Genomic DNA, 23626 nt, shown 5'->3' with positions numbered 1-23626 from the left:
ACAGGAGTGTCTATGGGCCTCAAATTGGGGTCCATTAAGGTTCAAATTTCGGCCCTGTCGATTTTTCTTCCAGAAAGAATTGGCTTCAGTTCCTGAAGTCCAGAAGTTTGTCAAGGGAGTATTGCATATACAACCCCCTTTTGTGCCTCCAGTGGCACTGTGGGATCTCAACGTAGTTCTGGGATTCCTCAAAACACATTGGTTTAAAACCAGTCAAATCTGTGGATTTGAAGCATCTCACATGAAAAGTGAACATGCTCTTGGACCTGGCCTGGACCAGGCGAGTGTCAAATTGGTGTTTTTTTTCTCAAAAAAGCCCATATCTGTTTGTCCATTCGGACAGGGCAGAGCTGCGGACTCGTCCCCAGTTCTCTCCCTAAGGTGGTGTCAGTGTTTCACCTGAACCAGCTTATTGTGGTGTCTTGCGCCTACTAGGGACTTGGAGGACTCCAAGTTGCTAGATGTGGTCAGGGCCCTGAAAATATAGGTTCCAGGACGGCTGGAGTCAGGAAAACTGACTTGCTGTTATCCTGTATGCACCCAACAAACTGGGTGCTCTTGCTTCTAAGCAGACTTTTGCTAGTTGGATGTGTAATACAATTCAGCTTGCACATTCTGTGGCAGGCCTGCCACAGCCAAAATATGTAAATGCCCATTCCACAAGGAAGGTGGGCTCATCTTGGGCGGCTGCCCGAGGGGTCTCGGCTTTACAACTTTGCCGAGCGGCTATTTAGTCAGGGGCAAACACGTTTGTAAAATCCTACAAATTTGATAACCTGGCTAAGGAGGACCTGGAGTTCTCTCATTCGGTGCTGCAGAGTCATCCGCACTCTCCCGCCCGTTTGGGAGCTTTGGTATAATCCCCATGGTCCTTTCAGGAACCCCAGCATCCACTAGGACGATAGAGAAAATAAGAATTTACTTACCGATAATTCTATTTCTCGGAGTCCGTAGTGGATGCTGGGCGCCCATCCCAAGTGCGGATTATCTGCAATACTTGTACATAGTTACAAAAATCGGGTTATTATTGTTGTGAGCCATCTTTCAGAGGCTCCGCTGTTATCATACTGTTAACTGGGTTCAGATCACAGGTTGTACAGTGTGATTGGTGTGGCTGGTATGAGTCTTACCCGGGATTCATAAATCCTTCCTTATTGTGTACGCTCGTCCGGGCACAGTATCCTAACTGAGGCTTGGAGGAGGGTCATAGGGGGAGGAGCCAGTGCACACCACCTGATCCTAAAGCTTTACTTTTTGTGCCCTGTCTCCTGCGGAGCCGCTATTCCCCCATGGTCCTTTCAGGAACCCCAGCATCCACTACGGACTCCGAGAAATAGAATTATCGGTAAGTAAATTCTTATTTTTTTCCTTATGTTTCCTCACAGCCTAAGAAAACACCACATTATCAGATGCAGTCCTTTCGGTCGCATAAACCCAAGAGAGTGTGGGGATCTTCCTTTCTTGCCAGAGGTAAGGGCAAGGGGAAAAAGCTGCCAACCACAGCTAGTTCCCAGGAGAAGAAGTCCTCCCCGGCCTCTACAAAATCCACCGCATGACGCTTGGGCTCCGCTGAGGGAGTCCGCCCCAGTGGGGGCACATCTTCGACTTTTCAGCCACGTCTGGGTTTACTCACAGGTGGATCCCTGGGCAATAGAAATTGTTTCCCAGGGTTACAAGCTGGAATTCGAAGAGGTGCCTCCTCGCCGGTTTTTCAAATCGGCCCTACCGGCTTCTCCCCCAGAGAGGGAGATAGTGTTAAATGCAATTCAAAAATTGTGTCTTCAGCAAGTAGTGGTCAAAGTCCCCCTGCTGCAGCAGGGAATGGGGTTTTACTCAACCCTGTTTGTAGTCCCGAAACCGGACGGTTCGGTCAGGCCCATTTTGAATTTAAAATCCTTTAACCTATACTTAAAAAGTTTAAATTTCAAGATGGAGTCGCTCAGAGCGGTCATCGCCAGCCTGGAAGGAGGGGATTATATGGTGTCCTTGGACATAAAGGATGCATACCTTTTATGTCCCCATATATCCGCCTCATCAAGCTTTCCTGAGGTTTGCTGTACAGGATTGTCATTACCAATTTCAGACGTTGCCGTTTGGGCTTTCCACGGCCCCGAGAATTTTCACAAAGGTAATGGCGGAAATGATGGTGCTTCTGCGCAAGCAGGGTGTCACAATTATCCCGTACTTGGACGATCTCCTAATAAAAGCGAGATCGAGAGAACAGTTACTGAACAGCGCATCACTCTCCCTGAGGGTGTTGCAACAGCACGGCTGCATTCTCAATATACCGAAGTCACTGTTGGCTCCAACGACTCGTTTGCCTTTCTTAGGCATGGTTCTGGATACAGACCAGAAAAGGGTTTATCTTCCGACGGAAAAGGCCCAAGAACTCGTGTCTTTGGTCAAGGACCTATTGAAGCCAAAAAGGGTGTCGGTGCATCACTGCACTCGAGTTCTGGGAAAGATGGTGGCGACTTACGAGGACATTCCATTCAGCAGGTTCCATGCGAGAACTTTTCAATGGGACCTTCTGGACAAGTGGTCCGGGTCTCATCTACAGATTCATCAGATGATCACCCTGTCTTCCAGGGCCAGGGTATCTCTCCTGTGGTGGCTGCAGAGTGCTCACCTTCTGGAGGGTCGCAGGTTCGGCATTCAGTACTGGATTCTGGTAACCACGGACGCGAGCCTCCGAGGTTGGGGAGCAGTCACACAGGGGAGAAACTTCCAGGGTCTCTGGTCAAGCCAGGAGGCTTGTCTTCACATCAGCGTACTGGAGTTGAGGGCCATATACAATGCCCTTCGACAAGCGGAAAATTTGCTTTGCGACCTACCGGTTCTGATCCAGCCAGACAACATCACCGCAGTGGCGCATGTAAACCGCCAAGGCGGAACAAAGTGCAGAGTGGCAATGGCAGAAGCCACCAGGATTCTTCGCTGGGCGGAAAATCATGTAAGCGCCATGACAGCAGTCTTCATTCCGGGAGTAGACAACTGGGAAGCAGACTTCCTCAGCAGACACGATCTATATCCAGGAGAGTGGGGACGTCATCAGGAAGTCTTTGCAGAGATTGCAAGTCGGTGGGGACTGCCTCAGATAGACATGATGGCGTCACACCTCAACAAGAAACTACCGAAGTATTGCGCCAGGTCGAGGGACCCTCAGGCAGTGGCGGTGGACGCCCTGGTGACACTATGGGTGTTTCAGTCGGTCTATGTGTTTCCTCCTCTTCCGCTCATCTCAAAGATATTAAGAATCCTAAGACGAAGAGGAGTACAGACAATTCTCATTGTTCCAGATTGGCCGCGAAGGGCCTGGTATCCGGATCTGCAGGAAATGCTCACAGAAGATCCGTGGCCTCTTCCTCTCAGAGAGGACCTGTAACAACAGGGGCCCTGTCTGTTCCAAGACTTACCGCGGCTGTGTTTGACGGCATGACTGTTGAACGCCGGATCCTTGCGGAAAAGGTTATTCCAGATGAGGTCATTCCTACTCTGATAAAGGCTAGGAAAGACGTGACAGCGAAACATTATCACCGTATATGGCGAAAGTATGTATCTTGGTGTGAGTCCAGGAATGCTCCTCCGGAAGAATTCCATTTGGGCCGTTTCCTTCACTTCCTACAGGCGGGAGTGAATTTGGGCCTAAAATTAGGTTCCATTAAGGTTCAGATTTCGGCCCTATCCATTTTCTTTCCGAAGGAATTGGCTTCTCTCCCAGAAGTCCAGACTTATGTGAAGGGAGTGCTGCATATCCAGCCTCCTTTTGTGCCTCCAGTGGCACCCTGGGACCTTAACGTAGTGTTGCAGTTCCTTAAGTCTCACTGGTTTGAACCACTTAAAATGATGGAATGAAAATATCTCACTTGGAAAGTGGTCATGTTGTTGGCCTTGGCCTCGGCAAGGCGAGTGTCAGAGTTGACGGCTTTATCTCACAAGAGCCCCTATCTGATTTTCCATGTGGATAGAGCAGAGTTGCGGACACGTCCTCAATTTTTGCCCAAGGTGGTTTCTTCTTTTCATATGAACCAACCTATTGTGGTACCTGTGGCTACGGGTGACTTGGAGGATTCCAAGTCCCTTGATGTGGTCAGGGCATTGAAAATTTATGTGGCCAGAACGGCTCGGGTTAGGAAAACAGAGGCACTGTTTGTCCTGTATGCAGCCGACAAGGTCGGCGCTCCTGCATCGAAGCAGACTATTGCTCGCTGGATCTGTAACATGATTCAGCAGGCTCATTCTATGGCTGGATTGCTGTCACCGAATTCTGTAAAGGCCCATTCCACTAGGAAGGTGGGCTCTTCTTGGGCGGCTGCCCCGAGGTGTCTCGGCATTACAGCTGTGCCGAGCTGCTACTTGGTCGGGTTCAAACACATTTGCGAAGTTTTACAAGTTTGATACCCTGGCTGATGAGGACCTCATGTTTGCTCAATCGGTGCTGCAGAGTCATCCGCACTCTCCCGCCCGTTTGGGAGCTTTGGTATAAACCCCATGGTCCTTACGGAGTCCCCAGCATCCTCTAGGACGTAAGAGAAAATAAGATTTTAAACCTACCGGTGAATCTTTTTCTCCTAGTCTGTAGAGGATGCTGGGCACCCGTCCCAGTGCGGACTACATCTGCAAGACTTGTATATAGTTTTTGCTTACTTAAGGGTTATGTTACAGTTTTGATCAGTCCGGGGCTGATGCTGTTTTGTTTAATGCTGTTAACTGGTTCGTATATTCCATGTTATACCGTGTGGATGGTGTGGGCTGGTATGAATCTTGCCCTTAGATTAACAAAAATCCTTTCCTCGTACTGTCCGTCTCCTCTGGGCACAGTTTCTCTAACTGAGGTCTGGAGGAGGGGCATAGAGGGAGGAGCCAGTGCACACCCATATCTAAAGTTCTTTTTAGTGCCCATGTCTCCTGCGGAGCCCGTCTATTCCCCATGGTCCTTACGGAGTCCCCAGCATCCTCTACGGACTAGGAGAAAAAGATTTACCGGTAGGTTTAAAATCTTATTTTTGTATTCTGTTGCGCTCCCTCCTTTTTATGGTCTAAAAAAAAATCAGCTTTTTAGTTTACACATTTAAATGTAGAAACCATGGGATGTGTGATTTTATGTCTGCTGACTTACTAGAAAATCTTTAATATGGGATTCTTGGGAATGACTTGTATTCACCTCATTGGAAACTAAAATTATTCTGTTATTACTTTTAGAGTCCACCGGTACCCGATAACAGACGGCAAGCGGAAAGTCTATCTCTTGCAAAAGAGGTTTGCCGAAGTGTAAACTCTTCTGTGTCAGAACCTGTTTCAGAGGAGAGAGGACCACTGCTCAGCAATGTGGGAGCACAGTTGGGGAAGAGACAGAAAATGGACTCTATGCTAGGGGAACTCCATACAATGCAAGATCACCATTTAAATAACACTACATGTGAGTAAATAATTCCTAATTACTGCAGTTCTTGTTTGTATGCTTTACTTTTTGTTTTGTATTGACCATTATTAGAATAAGCCAAGTACTTAAACCTCCAATTTGCTGCTTTTGTTTCATTATTTTTTTCCCCAGTACAACAGTTTTGACAAATATGCAGAAACTGTAATTAATGTGGGTTGCACAATTCTTGTTTTCCAATTGTAAAGTGCAACGGAATTTGCTGCGCTTTGTAAGAACCTGTTCATAAATAAATAATATATACCAATCTCATTCAGCTCATTGTAAGATCTACTGTAGTGGAAGTTAGTGTAAACATGTCGTGTTTCTTTTTTTTTTTTTCTCTCTCCCATTTTTACCTTCCTCCTTCATTAATCCTAATTAATGATAAACAAGCTATGGTTTTTTAGTAGACAAAATACATGAAAAACTCCGTGTTCATTTAGCAGCATATTCTTCTGCGTGATCTTTACGGTTCTATATGTATCAGACAGAGGGGTATATGCAATTGCGGTCGAATTCCGCTTGGAATTCAACGGTTTTTGAATTCGACACAATTCGACAGTCGAAACCCTCCCGCCGGGACCCGAATTCGACATATTCAATAAATAACGGATTCGACAGTCCCGGTGTCGAGAAACGGGCAAATTGACGAATATTGGGCGGTCTGGATTCGACTTCATGGATGGCACAAAAGTGTTAAAAGAATCCTGAAAAAAAATTCCGTGGGGTCCCCCCTCCTAAGCATAATCAGCCTCGGGCTCTTTGAGCCAGTCCTGGTTGTAAAAATTCGGGGGGGGGGGGGGGGGGGGGAGGGGAATTACAGGGGTACCCCGTATTTTAACAACCAGCACCGGGCTCTGCGTCCGGTCCTGGTGCCAAAAATACGGGGGACAAAAGATGTAGGGGTCCCCCGTATTTTTCACACCAGCACCGGGCTCCACTAGCCAGAGAGATAATGCCACAGCCGGGAGACACTTTTATATTGGTCCCTGCGACCGTGGCATTAATTCCCCAACTAGTCACCCCTGGCCGGGGTACCCTGGAGGAGTGGAAGACCCCTTAAATCAAGGGGTCCCCCCCTCCAGCCACCCAAGGGCCAGGGGTGAAGCCCGAGGCCCCCCCCCCCCCCCCAATCCAAGGGCGGCGAATGGGGGGCTGATTGCCAGAGTGTAAAATGAAAGAATATTGTTTTTTCTAGAAGAACTACAAGTCCCAGCATACGGAGGGAAAACGGGCCCGCTGGTACCTGTAGTTCTACTACAAAAAATAAAAACAATACACACACACACCGTGATAGTATAACTTTGTTAAATACATGCACACCCACATGCATACATACTTACCTATGTTGACACAAAGAGTCGGTCCCCTTCTCCACGTAGAATCCACGGAGTACCTGTAAATAAAATTATACTCGCAACAATCCAGTGTAGATCGGTCCTCTTCTTTTTTGTAATCCACGTACTTGGCAAAATAAAAAAACGGAAAACACGGACCATGCACTGAAAGGGGTCCCATGTTTATACATGGGACCCCTTTCCCTGACTGGCGGGTCCCCCCGTGACTGCTGTCAAAGAGGGTCCCTTCAGCCAATCAAGGAGCGCCACGTCATGGCAGTCTCCTGATTGACTGTGCGCGCCTGAGCTGTCAATCAGGTGGCGCACTCGAGATACAATGTAGCGCATAGGCGCTCCATTATATCCAATGGTGGGAACTTTGCGGTCAGCCCACATAACCTCGCGGTCTACCACTGACCGCAAAGTTCCCACCATTGGATACAATGGAGCGCCTATGCGCTTCATTGTATCTCGAGTGCGCTGCCTGATTGACAGCTCAGGCACGCACAGCCAATCAGGAGAGTGCCATGACATGGTGCTCCCTGATTGGCTGAAGGGACCTACTTTGACAGCAGTCACGGGGGGTCCCGCCAGTCGGGGAAAGGGGTCCCATGTATAAACATAGGACCCCTTTCAGTGCGTGGTCCGTATTTAACGTTTTTTTATTTTGCCAACTACGTGGATTACAAACAAGAAGAGGACCGATCTACACTGGATTGTTGTGAGTATAATTTTATTTACAGGTACCCCGTGGATTCTACGTGGAGAAGGGGACCGACTCTTCGTGTCAACATAGGTAAGTATGTATGTATGTATGTTGGTGTGCATGTATGTAATAAAGTTATACTATCACGGTGTGTGTGTGTATTGTTTGGTTATTTTTTTTTGTAGTAGAACTACAGGTACCTGCGGGCCTGTGCCCCCCCCCCCCCCGCATGCTGGTACTTGTGGTTCTCCAAGTACCAGCTTGCGGGGGAGGCTTGCTGGGACTTGTAGTTCTTCTACAAAAACCAATATTCTTTCATTTTACACTCTGGCTATCAGCCCCCCATTCGCCGCCCTTGGATGTGGGGGGACAGACTCGGGCTTCACCCCTGGCCTTTGGGTGGCTGGAGGGGGGTGGACCCCTTGATTTAAGGGGTCCCCACTCCTCCAGGGTACCCCGGCCAGGGGTGACTAGTTGGGGGGGGTTAATGCCACGGCCGCAGGGACCAATATAAAGGTGTCCCCCGGCTGTGGCATTATCTCTCTGGCTAGTGAAGCACGGTGCTGGTGTGAAAAATACGGGTGACCCCTACGTCTTTTGTCCCCCGTATTTTTGGCACCAGGACCGGACGCAGAGCCCGGTGCTGGTTGTTAAAATACGGGGGAACCCCTGTCATCCCCCCCCCCCCCCCCCCCCCCCGTATTTTTACAAGCAGTACCGGCTCAAAGAGCCCGAGGCTGATTATGCTTAGGAGGGGGGACCCCACACATTTTTTTATCAGGAATTTTAACACTTTCACACCACTTCCAACTGAAAAACATGCACTGATCTCTCCATATTATTGTAGTTAGTAAAAAAAAAAAAAAAAATTTAAAAAAATCGATTAAATAATACTTGTGGCTCCTAAGGACAAACCAAGTAGATAATCCCTTCTAATATAAATAGATATGCTAATAGCAATAAAAAAAGCACCAAAATTCATGTTTTTAAAAATTTTTATTAGATCACGACAATTAAATTGACGAAATGACTGTCGAAAAGCACTGTTGTCGAATCGACATTCTTCAATTGAATATACTTTTGTCGAAAAGCCGCATTTTAACATTGCAGACATGTCGAATTGAAAAAATGTCGAATTGCCAAAAGTCGAAAATGAAACGGCAGGTTTTTTGTTGAAAAGTACTGTATTGCATTGTCGAATCAAATTCAACAGGTTTTTTGTGTCGAAAATGACCCATTTTTCGACATTTTCTGCAATTTGAGCGCAATTGCATATACCCCATACTGTTCTATATCAGACACTTCACCTTATACAAAGGTGTGACAGATCTTTACGCATTGTTTTTTTAACAACAACAAATGATAACATTTTATTCCCACTTTATTTTTCTTTATGCAAGCTCTGTGGTCCGTTTATTCTATTGGATTTATTTCTAGTTTCTTTCTGCCTATTAGTTTGTTTGGAATCCAAAATATGAACTTGTCGACCAGCCTTACAAATAAGATAAATGGTTTCTTATATGCCACTATTAATTTAAATCCCACAATTACATTAAAAGGTTTGTCATGGTTAAAATATTAGGAGGTATGGGGTATATTCAATTGCTGGCAGTTTATTACTTTTTCAGATCGGAAGGGTTTCGGACCTATTCAATCCCCGGCTTTTATTTCCGACAAGTCGGGGAATTTGACTTGTCGGAAAGTACGTGGATTGGCGTAATAGCTGCCGATCCGCTTGCTGCTGTCGGAAACGGGATCAAATTCGACAGGTTTTGGTCCCGTTTCCTACAATCTAAATCCGACTTTAAAAAAAGTCAGATTGTCAGGGTGTCCCCCTGGCCAGGCTCCTCACTTCTGGCAGCACTTGCCGCCGCTGACAGCTCCCCCGGCAGCCGCCGACAGTAGCAGCAGCAGGGCAGGACACCTGGAACGGCCAAATCAGACAGTCTTTGAACAGGGCTTGTGGAATCCATTCCTACAAATGCATGTCGGAAGGTTACGACTTTAATTGGATATACCCCATAACCTTTTTCTCATGCATTAGCGTACTATATACATTCAAAAGATTTTAACAATTGAAATGTGAAAACTTTTTAACTTTCATTCAAGGTAATGTGTCTAAAGCATGTTCAGTTCTTTCAGTTCATTTAGCCTATTTCATATTTCATGTGTCTGCATGAGAAATCAGTGTCATAGGTTGTGTTTGACATAAGGGTTTGTTTTATTTGTTCGAATTTTGAGTCATTTGATCACACTGTATGTGTTAAAGCTTTTTAATTCTATGGGGGCGATTGAGCAGTTTATTTTCTTGCCTCATCTCCCGTTTAACCACTTGCCTGGCATGGTCGCATCAGATGCGACCATACCAGCAAGTGCTTTATCTGACCTGGTTGCACAGGATGCGACCAGTCAGATAAACAGTGTTAGCAGCTTCAGGGAAGGGAAACTTCCCTCTGCTGCTACTTCCTCTGCCTGCCTGTACCCTTCCCCAGAGTTTGCTGTGCTGCCGATCACTGTTGATCAGTCAGCACGGTAGGACCCCCCCACCCAGCCTCTGCAGACAATAGCAGCCGCAGGGAATGTGTAAACCAAGCCCCCAAAGCCACCCCAGCACCCCCCCTGTGTACCTGGCAGCTGTCTGGGGTGTTAAAAGTAACGTTGAGATGCTACCGATGTTCCAATGTTGCCAAACTCCCCGTCCGATGTGGAGGGGAAAAAAAAAATATTTTCTCTGACGTCCTAAGTGGATGCTGGGACTCCGTAAGGACCATGGGGATTAGCGGCTCCGCAGGAGACTGGGCACAACTAAAGAAAGCTTTAGGACTACCTGGTGTGCACTGGCTCCTCCCCTCCTCCAGACCTCAGTTAGATTCTTGTGCCCGGCTGAGCTGGATGCACACTAGGGGCTCTCCTGAGCTCCTAGAAAGAAAGTATATTTTAGGTTTTTTATTTTACAGTGAGATCTGCTGGCAACAGACTCACTGCAGCGAGGGACTAAGGGGAGAAGAAGCGAACCTACCTAACTGGTGGTAGCTTGGGCTTCTTAGGCTACTGGACACCATTAGCTCCAGAGGGATCGACCGCATGGAACCGGCCATTGTTGTTCGGTCCCGGAGCCGCGCCGCCGGCCCCCTTACAGAGCCAGAAGCAAGAAGTGTTCCGGAAAATCGGCGGCAGAAGACTTCAGTCTTCACCAAGGTAGCGCACAGCACTGCAGCTGTGCGCCATTGCTCCTCATGCACACCTCACACTCCGGTCACTGATGGGTGCAGGGCGCTGGGGGGGGGGGGGGGGCGCCCTGAGCAGCAGTATAAACACCTTGCCTGGCAAAATCATCACAATATATAGCCCCAGAGGCTATATATGTGATAAATACCCCTGCCAGAATCCATAAAAAAGCGGGAGAAAAGTCCGCGAAAAAGGGGCGGAGCTATCTCCCTCAGCACACTGGCGCCATTTTCTCTTCACAGTGCGGCTGGAAGACAGCTCCCCAGGCTCTCCCCTGTAGTTTTCAGGGTTAAAAAGAGAGGGGGGGCACTAAATTTAGGCGCAATATTGTTTATACAAGCAGCTATTGGGGGAAAAAATCACTCAGTTATAGTGTTAATCCCTGCATTATATAGCGCTCTGGTGTGTGCTGGCATACTCTCTCTCTGTCTCCCCAAAGGACTTTGTGGGGTCCTGTCCTCCGTCAGAGCATTCCCTGTGTGTGTGCTGTGTGTCGGTACGGCTGTGTCGACATGTGGGATGAGGAAGGTTACGTGGAGGTGGAGCAGAGGCCGATAAATGGGATGTCGCCCCCTGTGGGGCCGACACCAGAGTGGATGGATAGGTGGAAGGTATTAACCGACAATGTCAACTCCTTACATTGAAGGCTGGATGACGTAAAACAGCTGTGGGACAGCCGGCTTCTCAGCACGCGCCTGCCCAGGCGTCTCATAGGCCATCAGGGGCTCAAAAAAGCGCCCGTTACCTCAGATGGCAGACACAGATGTCGACACGGAGTCTGACTCCAGTGTCGACGAGGTTGAGACATATACACAATCCACTAGGAACATCCGTTACATGATCTCGGCAATGATAAATGTGTTACGCATTTCTGACATGAACCCAAGTACCACATAAAAGGGGTTTTATTTTTGGGGAGAAAAAGCAGCCAGTGTTTTGTTCCCCCATCAGATGAATGAATGAAGTGTGTAAAGTAGCGTGGGTTCCCCCGATAAGAAACTGGTAATTTCTAAAAAGTTACTGATGGCGTACCCTTTCCCGCCAGAGGATAGGTCACGTTGGGAGATATCCCTTAGGGTGGATAAGGCGCTCACACGTTGGTCAAAAAAAGTGGCACTGCCGTCTTAGGATACGGCCACCTTGAAGGGGCCTGCTGATAAAAAGCAGGAGGCTATCCTGAAGTCTGTATATACACACTCAGGTTATATACTGAGACCTGCAATTGCCTCAGCATAAATAGTGCTGCTGCAGCGTGGTCTGATACCCAGTCAGATAATAATAATACTCTCAGACAGGGATAATAGTTTGCTAACATAGAGCATATTAAAGACGTCGTCTTAGATATAAAGGATGCACAGAGGGATATTTGCCGGCTGGCATCCAGAATTAATGCAATGTCCATTCTGCCAGGAGGGTATTAGAAACCCGGCAGTGGACAGGTGATTCTGCCTATAAAAGGCACATGGAGATTCTGCCTTATAAGGGTGAGGAATTGTTTGGGGATGGTCTCTGGGACCTCGTATCCACAGCAACAGCTGGGAAGAAAAATTTTTACCTCGGGTTTCCTCACAGCTTAAGAAAGCACTGTATTTTCAGGTACAGTCCTTTCGGCTTCAGAAAAGCAAGCGGGTCAAAGGCGCTTCCTTTCTGCACAGAGACAAGGGAAGAAGGATAAAGCTGCACCAGCAGTCAGTTCCCAGGATCAAAAATCTTCCCCCGCTTCCTCTGAGTCCACCGCATGACGTTGGGGCTCCACAGGTGGAGACAGGTGCGGTAGGGGCGCGTCTCGGGAACTTCAGGGACCAGTGGGCTTGCCCACAGGTGGATCCCTAGGTTCTGCAAATAGTATCACAGGGATACAGGCTGGAGTTCGAGGCGACTCCCCCTCGCCGTTACCTCACATCAGCCTTGCCTGCTGCCCTCGGAGAAAGGTAGTACTGGCGGCAATTCACAAGCTGTACTTCCAGCAGGTGAAATCAAGGTACCCCTCCTTCAACAAGGCCGGGGTTACTATTCCAAAATGTTGTGGTACCGAAACCAGACGGTTCGGTGAGACCCATTCTAAAATTGAAAGCCTTGAACACGTATATACGAAGGTTCAAGTTCAATATGGAATCGCTCAGGGCGATTATTGCAAGCCTGGAGAATTTCATGGTATCACTGGACATCAAGGATGCTTACCTGCATGTCCCTATTTACCCTCTTCACCAGGAGTACCTCAAAATTGTGGTACAGGATTGTCATTACCAATTCCAGACGTTGCCGTTGGTCTGTCCCCGGCACCGAGGTATTTACCAAGGTAATGGCCGAAATAATTATCCCGTACTTGGACGATCTCCTTATAAAGGCGAGGTCCAGGGAGCAGTTGTTCGTCGGAGTAGCACTATCTCGGGAAGTGCTACAACAGCACAGCAGGATTTTAAATATTCCAAAGTCGCAGCTGGTTCCTACGACGCGTCTACTGTTCCTGGGTATGGTTCTGGACACAGAACAGGATAAAAAGGGTTTCTCCCGGAGGAGAAGTCCAAGGAGTTGTCGTCTCTAGACTGAGACCTCCTAATACGTATACAGGTGTCGGTGCATCAATGCACGCGAGCCCTGGGAAGGATGGTAGCTTCTTACGAAGAAATTCCATTCGCCAGGTCCCATGCAAGGATTTTCCAGTGGGATCTGTTGGACAAGTGGTCCGGGTCGCATCTTCAGATGCATCGGCGGATAACCCTGTCTCCAAGGGCCAGGGTGTCGCTGTTGTGGTGGCTGCAGAGTGCTCATCTTCTAGGGGGCCGCAGATTCGGCATACAGGACTGGGTCCTGGTGACCACGGATGCCAGCCTTCGAGGCTGGGGGGCAGTCACACAGGGAAGAAACTTCCAAGGCTATGGAAAAGTCAGGAGACTTACCTACACATAAATATTCTGGAACTAAGGGCCATTTACAATGCCCTAAGTCAGGCTAGACCCCTGCTTCAACACCGGCCGGTGCTGATCCAGTCAGACAACATCACGGCGGTCGCTCATGTAAACCGACAGGGCGGCACAAGAAGCAGGATGGCGATGGCAGAAGCCACAAGGATTCTCCGATAGGCGGAAAATCATGTGTTAGCACTGTCAGCAGTGTTCATTCCCGGAGTGGATAACTGAGAAGCAGACTTTCTCAGAAGACACGACCTCCACCCGGGAGAGTGGGGACTTCATCCAGAAGTTTTCCAAATGATTGTACACCGTTGGGAAAGGCCACAGGTGGACATGATGGCGTCCCGCCTCAACAAAAAGCTACAAAGATATTGCGCCAGGTCAAGGGACCCTCAGGTGATAGCTGTGGACGCTCTGGTAACACCGTGTGTTCCCTTCTCTGCCTCTCTTACCCAGGGTAATGAGAATAATAAGGAGAGGAGTAAGAACTATACTCATTGTTCCGGGTTGGCCAAGAAGAGCTTGGTAACCAGAACTCCAAGAAATGATCTCAGAGGACCCATGGCCTCTGCCGCTCAGACAGGACCTGCTGCAGCAGGGGGCCTGTCTGTTCCAAGACGTACCGCGGCTGCGTTTGACGGCATGGCGGTTGAACGCCGGATCCTGAAGGAAAAGGGCATTCCGGAGGAAGTTATCCCTACGCTATTTAAAGCTAGGAAAGAAGTGAACGCAAACCATTATCACCGCATATGGTGGAAATATGTTGCGTGCTGTGAGGCCAGGAAGGCCCCAAAGGAAAAATTTCAGCTAGGTCGATTTCTGCACTTCCTACAGTCAGAGGTGACTATGGGCCTAAAATTGGGTTCCATGAAGGTCCAGATTTCGGCTCTATCGATTTTCTTCCAAAATAGAACTGGCTTCACTGCCTGAAGTTCGGACTTTTGGTAAGGGAGTGCTGCATTGTCAGCCCCCGTTTGTGCCTCAAGTGGCACCGTGGGATCTCAACGTGGTGTTGGATTTCCTGAAGTCACATTGGGTTGAGCCACTTAAATCCGTGGAGCTACAATACCTCACGTGGAAAGTGGTCATGCTGTTGGCCTTGGCGTCGGCCAGGCGTGTATCAGAATAGGCGGCTTTGTCATACAAAAGCCCTTATCTGTATTTCTCTATCGTCCTAGTGGATGCTGGGGTTCCTGAAAGGACCATGGGGAATAGCGGCTCCGCAGGAGACAGGGCACAAAAAGTAAAGCTTTTTCCGATCAGGTGGTGTGCACTGGCTCCTCCCCCTATGACCCTCCTCCAGACTCCAGTTAGATTTTTGTGCCCGGCCGAGAAGGGTGCAATCTAGGTGGCTCTCCTAAAGAGCTGCTTAGAGAAAGTTTAGCTAGGTTTTTTATTTTACAGTGATTCCTGCTGGCAACAGGATCACTGCAGCGAGGGACTGAGGGGAGAAGGAGTCAACTCACCTGCGTGCAGGATGGATTGGTTTCTTGGCTACTGGACATCAAGCTCCAGAGGGACGATCACAGGTACAGCCTGGATGGTCACCGGAGCCACGCCGCCGGCCCCCTTGCAGATGCTGAAATCAGAAGAGGTCCAGAATCGGCGGCTGAAGACTCCTGCAGTCTTCTAAAGGTAGCGCACAGCACTGCAGCTGTGCGCCATTTTCCTCTCAGCACACTTCACACGGCAGTCACTGAGGGTGCAGGGCGCTGGGAGGGGGGCGCCCTGGGAGGCAAATGAGTACCTATAAAGGCTAAAAATACCTCACATATAGCCCTAGAGGCTATATGGAGATATTTAACCCCTGCCTAATTTTTCTAAATAGCGGGAGACGAGCCCGCCGGAAAAGGGGCGGGGCCTATCTCCTCAGCACACGGCGCCATTTCCTCTCACAGCTCCGCTGGTCAGGACGGCTCCCAAGTCTCTCCCCTGCACTGCACTACAGAAACAGGGTAAAACAGAGAGGGGGGGGGCACATTTATGGCGATATTTTGATAAACAAAGCAGCTATAAGGGAGCACTTATTATAAGGCTATCCCTGATATATATATAGCGCTTTTGGTGTGTGCTGGCAAACTCTCCCTCTGTCTCCCCAAAGGGCTAGTGGGTCCTGTCTTCGTTAGGAGCATTCCCTGTGTGTCTGCTGTGTGTCGGTACGTGTGTGTCGACATGTATGAGGACGATATTGGTGTGGAGGCGGAGCAATTGCCAAATATGAGGATGTCACCCCCTAGGGAGTCGACACCAGAATGGATGCCTTTATTTATGGAACTACGGGATAGTGTCAACACGCTAAAGCAGTCGTTTGACGACATGAGACGGCCGGACAATCAATTAGTGCCTGTCCAGGCGACTCAAACACCGTCAGGGGCTGTGAAACGCCCTTTGCCTCAGTCGGTCGACACAGACCCAGACACAGGCGATGACTCCAGTGGTGACGGTGACGAATCAACCGTATTTTCCAGTAGGGCCACACGTTATATGATTTTGGCAATGAAGGAGGCGTTACATTTAGCTGATACTACAGGTACCACTAAACAGGGTATTATGTGGGGTATGAAAAAACTACCTATAGTTTTTCCTGAATCAGAAGAACTAAATGACGTGTGTAATGAAGCGTGGGTTGCCCCTGATAAAAAGCTGATAATTTCAAAGAAATTATTGGCATTATACCCTTTCCCGCCAGAGGTTAGGGAGCGCTGGGAAACACCTCCTAGGGTGGACAAGGCGCTAACACGCTTATCTAAACAAGTGGCGTTACCCTCTCCTGAGACGGCCGCACTTAAAGATCCATCAGATAGGAGGATGGAAAATATCCAAAAAAGTATATACACACATGCAGGTGTTATACTACGACCAGCTGTAGCGACTGCCTGGATGGGCAGTGCGGGGGTAGTTTGGTCAGAATCCCTGATTGAAAATATTGATACCCTGGACAGGGACAATATTTTACTGTCGTTAGAACAAATAAAGGATGCATTTCTTTATATGCGTGATGCACAGAGGGATATATGCACACTGGCATCACGGGTAAGTGCTATGTCCATTTCGGCCAGAAGAGCTTTATGGACGCGACAGTGGACAGGCGATGCGGATTCAAAACGGCATATGGAAGTTTTGCCGTATAAAGGGGAGGAGTTATTTGGAGTCGGTCTATCAGATTTGGTGGCCACGGCTACAGCCGGGAAATCCACCTTTCTACCTCAAGTCACTCCCCAACAGAAAAAGGCACCGACTTTTCAACCGCAGCCCTTTCGTTCCTTTAAAAATAAGAGAGCAAAGGGCTATTCATATCTGCCACGAGGCAAAGGTCGAGGGAAGAGACAGCAACACGCAGCTCCTTCCCAGGATCAGAAGCCCTCCCCGGCTTCTACAAAAGCCTCAGCATGACGCTGGGGCTTCTCAAGCGGACTCGGGGACCGTGGGGGGTCGTCTCAAAAATTACAGCGCGCAGTGGGCTCACTCGCAAGTAGATCCCTGGATCCTGCAGATAATATCTCAGGGATACAGGTTGGAATTAGAGACAGATCCACCTCGCCGTTTCCTGAAGTCTGCTTTACCAACGTCCCCCTCCGAAAGGGGGACGGTGTTGGAAGCCATTCACAAGCTGTACTCTCAGCAGGTGATAGTCAAGGTACCTCTTCTGCAACAAGGGAAGGGGTATTATTCCACTCTTTTTGTGGTACCGAAGCCGGATGGCTCGGTAAGGCCTATTCTAAATCTGAAGTCCTTGAACCTGTACATAAAGAAGTTCAAGTTCAAAATGGAGTCACTCAGAGCAGTGATAGCGAACCTGGAAGAGGGGGACTTTATGGTATCCTTGGACATCAAGGATGCGTATCTCCACGTTCCAATTTACCCCTCACACCAGGGGTACCTCAGGTTCGTTGTACAAAACTGTCACTATCAGTTTCAGACGCTGCCGTTCGGATTGTCCACGGCACGATGGATCTTTACAAAGGTAATGGCCGAGATGATGATTCTTCTTCGAAGAAAAGGCGTATTAATTATCCCATACTTGGACGATCTCCTAATAAGGGCGAGGTCCAGAGAACAGCTAGAGATGGGATTAGCACTGTCTCAAGAAGTGCTAAAACAGCACGGGTGGATTCTGAATATTCCAAAATCCCAGTTAATGCCGACAACTCGTCTGCTGTTCCTAGGGATGATTCTGGACACGGTTCAGAAAAAGGTTTTTCTCCCGGAGGAAAAAGCCAAGGAGTTATCCGAGCTTGTCAGGAACCTCCTAAAACCAGGAAAGGTGTCTGTACATCAATGCACAAGAGTCCTGGGAAAAATGGTGGCTTCTTACGAAGCAATTCCATTCGGCAGATTCCACGCAAGAATTTTCCAAAGGGATCTGTTGAACAAATGGTCAGGGTCGCATCTTCAGATGCACCTGCGGATAACCCTGTCTCCAAGGACAAGGGTGTCTCTTCTGTGGTGGTTGCAGAGTGCTCATCTATTGGAGGGCCGCAGATTCGGCATACAGGATTGGATCCTGGTGACCACGGACGCCAGCCTGAGAGGCTGGGGAGCAGTCACACAAGGAAGAAACTTCCAGGGAGTATGGACGAGCCTGGAAACGTCTCTTCACATAAACATTCTGGAACTAAGAGCAATATACAATGCTCTAAGCCAGGCAGAACCTCTGCTTCAGGGAAAACCGGTGTTGATCCAGTCGGACAACATCACGACAGTCGCCCATGTGAACAGACAGGGCGGCACAAGAAGCAGGAGTGCAATGGCAGAAGCTGCAAGGATTCTTCGCTGGGCAGAGAATCATGTGATAGCACTGTCAGCAGTGTTCATCCCGGGAGTGGACAACTGGGAAGCAGACTTCCTCAGCAGACACGATCTTCACCCGGGAGAGTGGGGACTTCATCCAGAAGTCTTCCACATGCTGGTAACCCGTTGGGAAAGACCAATGGTGGACATGATGGCGTCTCGCCTCAACAAAAAACTGGACAGGTATTGCGCCAGGTCAAGAGATCCGCAGGCAATAGCTGTGGACGCGCTGGTAACGCCTTGGGTGTACCAGTCGGTGTATGTGTTTCCTCCTCTGCCTCTCATACCAAAAGTATTGAGAATTATACGGCAAAGAGGCGTAAGAACGATACTAGTGGTTCCGGATTGGCCAAGAAGGACTTGGTACCCGGAACTTCAAGAGATGATCACGGAAGATCCGTGGCCTCTACCTCTAAGGAGGGACTTGCTTCAGCAGGGTCCCTGTCTGTTTCAAGACTTACCGCGGCTGCGTTTGACGGCATGGCGGTTGAACGCCGGATCCTAAAGGAAAAAGGCATGCCGGAAGAAGTCATTCCTACTTTGATTAAAGCAAGGAAGGAAGTAACCGTGCAACATTATCACCGAATTTGGCGAAAATATGTTGCGTGGTGCGAAGATCGGAGTGCTCCGACGGAGGAATTTCAACTGGGTCGATTCCTACATTTCCTGCAATCAGGATTGTCAATGGGTCTCAAATTGGGATCTATTAAGGTTCAAATTTCGGCCCTGTCGATTTTCTTTCAAAAAGAATTGGCTTCAGTCCCTGAAGTCCAGACCTTTGTTAAGGGAGTGCTGCATATACAGCCTCCTGTGGTGCCTCCAGTGGCACCGTGGGATCTCAATGTGGTTTTGGATTTCCTAAAATCTCATTGGTTTGAACCACTAAAAAAGGTGGATTTGAAATATCTCACATGGAAAGTGACCATGCTTCTAGCCCTGGCTTCTGCCAGGAGAGTGTCAGAATTGGCAGCTTTATCTTACAAAAGCCCATATCTGATTTTCCATTCGGACAGGGCAGAACTGCGGACTCGTCCGCATTTTCTCCCTAAGGTGGTGTCAGCATTTCATCTGAACCAGCCTATTGTAGTGCCTGCGGCTACAAGTGACTTGGAGGACTCCAAGTTACTGGACGTTGTCAGAGCATTAAAAATATATATTGCAAGGACAGCTGGAGTCAGAAAATCTGACTCGTTGTTTATATTGTATGCACCCAACAAGATGGGTGCTCCGGCGTCTAAGCAGACGATTGCTCGTTGGATCTGTAGCACAATCCAACTTGCACATTCTGTGGCAGGCCTGCCACAGCCTAAATCTGTAAAGGCCCACTCCACAAGGAAGGTGGGCTCATCTTGGGCGGCTGCCCGAGGGGTCTCGGCATTACAACTTTGCCGAGCAGCTACGTGGTCAGGGGAGAACACGTTTGTAAAATTTTACAAATTTGATACTCTGGCTAAGGAGGACCTGGAGTTCTCTCATTCGGTGCTGCAGAGTCATCCGCACTCTCCCGCCCGTTTGGGAGCTTTGGTATAATCCCCATGGTCCTTTCAGGAACCCCAGCATCCACTAGGACGATAGAGAAAATAAGATTTTACTTACCGATAAATCTATTTCTCGGAGTCCGTAGTGGATGCTGGGCGCCCATCCCAAGTGCGGATTATCTGCATAAATTGTACATAGTTATTGTTAACTAATTCGGGTTATTGTTGAAGGAAGCCATCTTTCAGAGGCTCCGCTGTTATCATACTGTTAACTGGGTTTAGATCACAAGTTGTACGGTGTGATTGGTGTGGCTGGTATGAGTCTTACCCGGGATTCAAAATCCTCCCTTATTGTGTACGCTCGTCCGGGCACAGTACCTAACTGGAGTCTGGAGGAGGGTCATAGGGGGAGGAGCCAGTGCACACCACCTGATCGGAAAAAGCTTTACTTTTTGTGCCCTGTCTCCTGCGGAGCCGCTATTCCCCATGGTCCTTTCAGGAACCCCAGCATCCACTACGGACTCCGAGAAATAGATTTATCGGTAAGTAAAATCTTATTTTTATATGGATAAGGCGGAATTGAGGACTCGTTCCCAATTCCTTCCTAAGGTGGTATATGTTTCCAGGACGGCTGGAGTCAGGAAAACTGACTCGCTATTTCTCCTGTATGCACCCAACAAGCTGGGTGCTCCTGCTTCTAAGCAGACTATTGCTCGCTGGATCTGTAGCACGATTCAACTTGCACATGCTGCGGCTGGACTGCCGCACCCTAAATCTGTAAAAGCCCATTCCACGAGGAAAGTGGGCTCTTCTTGGGCAGCTGCCCGAGGGGTCTCGGCTTTACAACTTTGCCGAGCTGTTACTTGGTCGGGTTCAAACATTTTTGCAACAGTCTACAAGTTTGATACCCTGGCTGAGGAGGACCTAGAGTTTGCTCATTCGGTGCTGCAGAGTCATCCGCACTCTCCCGCCCGTTTGGGAGCTTTGGTATAATCCCCATGGTACTTACGGAGTCCCAGCATCCACTTAGGACGTCAAGGAAAATAAGATTTTACTCACCGGTAAATCTATTTCTCGTAGTCCGTAGTGGATGCTGGGCGCCCATCCCAAGTGCGGATTGTCTGCAATACTTGTTTATAGTTATTGCCTAACTAAAGGGTTATTGTTGAGCCATCTGTTGAGAGGCTCAGTTATATTTCATACTGTTAACTGGGTATAGTATCACGAGTTATACGGTGTGATTGGTGTGGCTGGTATGAGTCTTACCCGGGATTCAAAATCCTTCCTATTTGTGTCAGCTCTTCCGGGCACAGTATCCTAACTGATGTCTGGAGGAGGGTCTTAGTGGGAGGAGCCAGTGCACACCAGGTAGTCCTAAAGCTTTCTTTAGTTGTGCCCAGTCTCCTGCGGAGCCGCTAATCCCCATGGTCCTTACGGAGTCCCAGCATCCACTACGGACTACGAAAAATAGATTTACCGGTGAGTAAAATCTTATTTTTTTTTTCTTATTAACTAAAATCGTTTTGGACATGTTCACCTAATACACATATAAAAAAATGATTGTCAGTTAAGTTTTTAAAGTGATAGGAGATCGCGTGGCGATATGCAAATGTTTTTTTTTTTTCGTGCATATTGTGCCCAAACAGATTATGATTAGCCGCATAAAGTGTCCAAACCCATCTAAACTAACTGGCACAAAGCGAAAAGTCCTGTTTGGGAGCCGAAACAGATGTATTGCCTCACATTCCTGCACGACACCTCAGGAGGCTGCAACCTTAATGTGTACACTTGCGATTATTCGCGTCTGAATGGAGCAACCTTTGAATTGCTCCATTGGGTATAATAGCATATGTGGTGAAAAAACAATTGAATTCCCTCCTACATATGTGTTCCATATAATAGCAGTCTAATTTAATAAAAACAAAACCAAGCTAATGATTTAAAATAGTTTTTTCTAACGTCCTAGAGAATGCTGGGGTCCACATTAGTACCATGGGGTATAGACGGGTCCACTAGGAGCCACTGACACTTTAAGAGTTTAATAGTGTGGGCTGGCTCCTCCCTCTATGCCCCTCCTACCAGACTCGGTTCAGAAAATGTGCCTGACGGAGCCGGTCACAGCTAGGGAAGCTCCATAGTAGTTTTCCTGGCTTTCTTATTTTTTTTGTTAGTTAGGCACAGGGAGGCTGCTGGCAATAGCCTCCCTGCTTCGTGGGACTTGGGGAGGGGGTGTAAGTGTCCAACCCTGAGAGGTTAATGGCCACTATCTCCGCTGACAGGACACTGAGCTCCTGAGGGGGTTGATCGTTTGCTGCCCCAGGTGACCGCCCACTCCCGCAGCATGCCGCCACCCCCTAACAGAGCCAGAAGATTCCGGTGGCGAGTGAGTAGCCGGTGTGAATGACGGCAACAGGGTAGGGGCGCAGTACTAATTGCGCTCTGGAGTGCTCAGCGGTACATCAGTGCGGCGCCAGGAGGGGCGCCCTGAGTTAGCGACATTGATACCCTACACTGGTCACTAAAAGGGATTTCAGAGACCTCTGTAACGCGGATTGCTGAAATCCTCCGACCAGTATAAAATTTAAAAGTGCGGGAAGACGTGCCATCATCAGGGGGCGGAGCTTCTCAGAGAGGATTCAGCAGCGTTCAGCGCCATATTCCTCCCTGCAGATCAAGCTACAGAGACGCAGACAGAGTGCTGTCCCTCCACACGACTCCAGCTATCCTGTGCGGTACCAGGGGGTTGTGGGGGGGGGGGGGGGGGGGCGGCTGTGTATTTACTGTGTAGTTTATTAAGGTACACGGTCAGCGCCAGGTATTTTTGTTATAACTACCTAGTGAAGCGGTGTGTGTGTGTATGTGTGTGCTGGCTGCAAGTTCTGTATTTCTTTGAAGGTACTTAGTGGGGAAACGGTGTCTGACATTTTCCTGTGCGTGTGGTTTGTATACTTTTTCACATAGCCATGTCCAGGGACTCTGTGTCTTATGCTGCAGAGGACATTTCTTCTCCAGAGGAATCCATTCCATGCACACAGGAATGTAATGTCTTGTCTCAAATCCCTATTGCTGAGCCAGAATGGCTGACTTTTCTCTTAAGGGAATGATCTCTCAGATCTCTACTAGGGTAGCTCACACTGAGACTGAAACTCAGGTTTTAAAGAATTCTATGGCAGTTTGGTCAGGTTCTGTTCCTATTCCTTCAAAAACCCCTTGCATTTACCCACAGAAACGTGCACTTGCCCAGATTATGCAAGATGACACTGATACCGACTCTGACACGGCAAACAGTGATGGGGATGTGCTGAGGGGGGCGGCATCCCTGGCAAAGGGGGTGCAGATCATGATTGAGGCCTTTAGAGATGTGTTAAACATTACTGACACCGCCTGAGCAGGTTGAGGAGGCTTACTTCACAGACAATAAGAAAGCCTTGCTAACCTTCCCTGCGTCTAAAGAATTAAACGCTTTATTTGAAAAATTCTGGGAAACCCCGGAGAAAAAATTCCAGATTCCCAAGAGGGTTCTGGTTGCTTTTCCTTTCCCTGAGGAGGATAGAAAAAGATGGAAAAACCCACCCATAGTTGATGCATCTGTCTCCAGACTGTCTAAAAAGGTGGTTTTACCTGTCCCTGGTTCTACCGCGTTAAAAGAACCGGCCGATCGTAAGATTGACACTACACTCAAATCCATATACGCTGCTTCAGGGGTGGGCTTAAGGCCTACTATTGCCTGTGCATGGATTTCTAAAGCTATA

The 23626-nt window shown here is 48.5% G+C and overlaps 1 protein-coding gene across 10 annotated transcripts in view; it reads left to right on the top strand.

The window, feature by feature from the left end:
* PCM1 (pericentriolar material 1) overlaps positions 1 to 23626 on the top strand; it is a 528103-nt gene that overhangs the window by 243748 nt on the left and 260729 nt on the right. For all 10 annotated transcript variants that reach the window (XM_063920820.1, XM_063920822.1, XM_063920821.1 and 7 more), the window contains one exon: positions 5203 to 5419. In XM_063920820.1, the coding sequence (XP_063776890.1) occupies positions 5203 to 5419 (217 nt within the window). The remainder of the gene's footprint in view (positions 1 to 5202; positions 5420 to 23626) is intronic.

Source organism: Pseudophryne corroboree, chromosome 1 (assembly GCF_028390025.1).
Source record: "Pseudophryne corroboree isolate aPseCor3 chromosome 1, aPseCor3.hap2, whole genome shotgun sequence".
Lineage (NCBI taxonomy): Eukaryota > Metazoa > Chordata > Amphibia > Anura > Myobatrachidae > Pseudophryne > Pseudophryne corroboree.
This window is presented reverse-complemented; position numbering and strand designations above follow the sequence as displayed.